At 42.2% G+C, this 2,728-nt stretch overlaps 1 protein-coding gene across 1 annotated transcript; it reads left to right on the top strand.

Annotated features, from left to right (window-relative positions):
• Nucleotides 1-921: 921 nt before the first annotated feature.
• chst2a (carbohydrate (N-acetylglucosamine-6-O) sulfotransferase 2a) lies at nucleotides 922-2,313 on the top strand (the record flags this gene model as incomplete). The annotated part of the gene is made up of 1 exon (XM_080837977.1): nucleotides 922-2,313. One exon carries the CDS (start codon nucleotides 922-924, stop codon nucleotides 2,311-2,313), a length of 1,392 nt encoding a protein of 463 aa, XP_080694103.1.
• Between the last annotated feature and the right edge of the window lie 415 nt (nucleotides 2,314-2,728).

Here is a 2,728-nt window from a genome sequence, read left to right as displayed (position 1 = left end):
TGAATTTCATCTAAAAAAAAAAAATTGTTGCAGTCACTCACAAGAATAACACGTTGATATGGACGGGTTACCCCTACAGGCTTTTACATTATATTCATGCTATGGTAAAGCATACCGTTTTAATCATGATCTGTGTGATGATGAACTATGGCGCTCGCACATTTTTCTAGCACATCAGTGATTTCAAAGAAACATGGGATGTTTACATCCTGCTGTATCTGGCCGTCCCTCAAATAGTCACGACATCAGACAGACATGTCAACCGCCAGTTACATTCTTCGCCGCCTGACTGATTCCTAGACCTTCCAACTATCACGGCTTTAGGTGGGAGGGACTTATGTGTGCCATGCTCTGATTGAACTCGCGCAGTTTCAATTAGTTTCAGTGGTACGGCAATGTCCATTCGGCATAGGACTCGAAACAGGCAGGAAATATTTATCTAAAGAGAATTGTCGCAGTCACGTAAATGGAGTATTATTTGTTCACGTTGCCGTTGCCAAATGGTGTCAGCCCGAAGTAAACGGATTTATTTTATTCAAATCACAGTCCGCGGGGTAGCCTTCTTCTCTCTGTTGGTGCTTTGTTTACCCTTAGTCTGTTCTGAGATGCATCCACGAACTAATAGGGGATCCGAGGCTTTAATTCTCAGTAAGTACATTTTCACGTAGATCTGTTGTTCTTGAGCCGAAGCCTTAATTGCGAATGCGAACACTTGCTCATTGCAGAACTGCTCGTTTACGTTTTCAACCGGTTTTTGTGGAGGATTTGGCAGCTGATCACTCAGTTCGCGAGTACCCATATGGATAGCGATGGACTTTATGCAAACGTCTTCCTCCAGATGTAACACTGCAGCCGCTACACGGAATGCTACAGTGGTACAAATCTAAACATCACCTCACAATATAGTGTCAGTCGTTTCAAATGAAAAACAAACCGTATCAACTGAAATTGACGCCACCATGGGAGAAAGATGTTGGATTCGGACGCAAACCCAAAACCTACCGGAACAATACAAAGATCATAGCAAATCCTGGATTTGTTATGAAAGTATTGCGCAGAAAGAGAATAATCATGTTCATAGCCTACTTTCTTCTTGTAGCTTTGACCATGCTGAACCTGGCTAACTACAAATGGACTAAAGAGCCACAACAATGTAATCATCAAATGCAGGGCACGACTTTTCAGAGCAGGTCTGATATCCGTTTTCTTTATAAAGCCCCACAAACCAGAAAAAGACAACTGATCTACGTTTTGACGACCTGGCGATCTGGGTCGTCCTTTTTCGGAGAACTGTTTAATCAAAACCCTGAGGTGTTCTTCCTGTACGAACCCATGTGGCATATATGGCAGAAGCTCTACCCCGGTGATGCGGTGTCTCTTCAGGGGGCGGCCAGAGACATGCTGAACTCCCTATACCGTTGTGATTTCTCTGTGTTTCAGCTCTACAATAGCCCCGGCGGCAAGAATGTAACTTCTCTTGGAGTCTTCGGTGCCACTCTCAATAAAGTTATGTGCTCTTTGCCTCTTTGCACAGCATACAGGAAAGATGTGGTGGGAATGGTGGATGACAAGGTGTGTAAAAAATGCCCCCCTCAGAGTCTCCGAGTGTTGGAAGAGGAGTGCTTGAAATATAACACAATTGTAATCAAGGGAGTACGCATCTTGGATGTCAACGTATTGGCTCCCTTAATGGAAGACCCTTCGTTAAATCTGAAAGTGATTCATTTGGTTAGGGACCCCAGGGCTGTCGCCAACTCAAGGATTAAATCAAGACACGGGTTGATCCGTGAAAATTTGCAGGTGGTACGCAGCAGAGACCCTAAACTTCGCCGTATGCCATTTGCAGATCCAAATCATAAAGCAAATAAAAAGGACGGCTCTGACTACCATTCAATTGGAGCCATGGAAGTGATATGTGACCGTACATCAAGAACTCTAAAAACCGGCGTAAATCCGCCCAGCTGGTTTAAGGGGAAATACATGACTGTGCGTTACGAGGATTTAGTAGAAAATCCCATCAAGGAAGTACGGAACATTTATCGCTTTGCCAATCTTTCGGTAAATCATGACATTGAGGTTTTTGCCTTGAATATGACAAGCGGGACTAGTTCATCTTCAAAGCCGTTTATCGTATCATCCAGGAATGCAACGCAAGCTGCAAGTGCGTGGAGAACTGTCCTTAGTTTCCAGCAGATTAAACAGGTTGAAGACTTTTGCCACCACTCGATGTCTTTGCTTGGATACATTCGCGTCCGAACATCTGGAGATGCTAGAGATTTGAGTAAATCACTGCTGACAGTGCCCAAACTTTAACTTTGTTGCCACCAAAGACAGCATGTCAGTCTCAATGTATCTAACTGTTGATGTTATTGACAACTTAATTGGTCATTATAAACGTGTTTAATCGTATGTGTTCTCGCACATGCGTTGCTGGACTATTTAGTTTGTTTCAGCGTTATTGTAAGTTTTGAGAAAACTAATGTTTATAGGACAGATATGTCATCACAAAGGAGTGAAAGAAAAGAATGAGAAAATCCTGTTGTGTCTTATTCACATTCATACCTTATTTATTAATGGCATAATTTTTATTTTCAAAGTTACCTTTTCCTTATTATTTATGGGATTCAAAATGTAGGCCTACTTTCCCTGGTGAAATATACTATGGAGCTGTTCTTCCAAGTATGATCTGTTTAAAGCACTCAATATAAAGAGAATCATGTTTACTAAA

Source organism: Sprattus sprattus (genome assembly GCF_963457725.1).
Source record: "Sprattus sprattus genome assembly, chromosome: 4".
NCBI lineage: Eukaryota > Metazoa > Chordata > Actinopteri > Clupeiformes > Clupeidae > Sprattus > Sprattus sprattus.
This window is presented reverse-complemented; position numbering and strand designations above follow the sequence as displayed.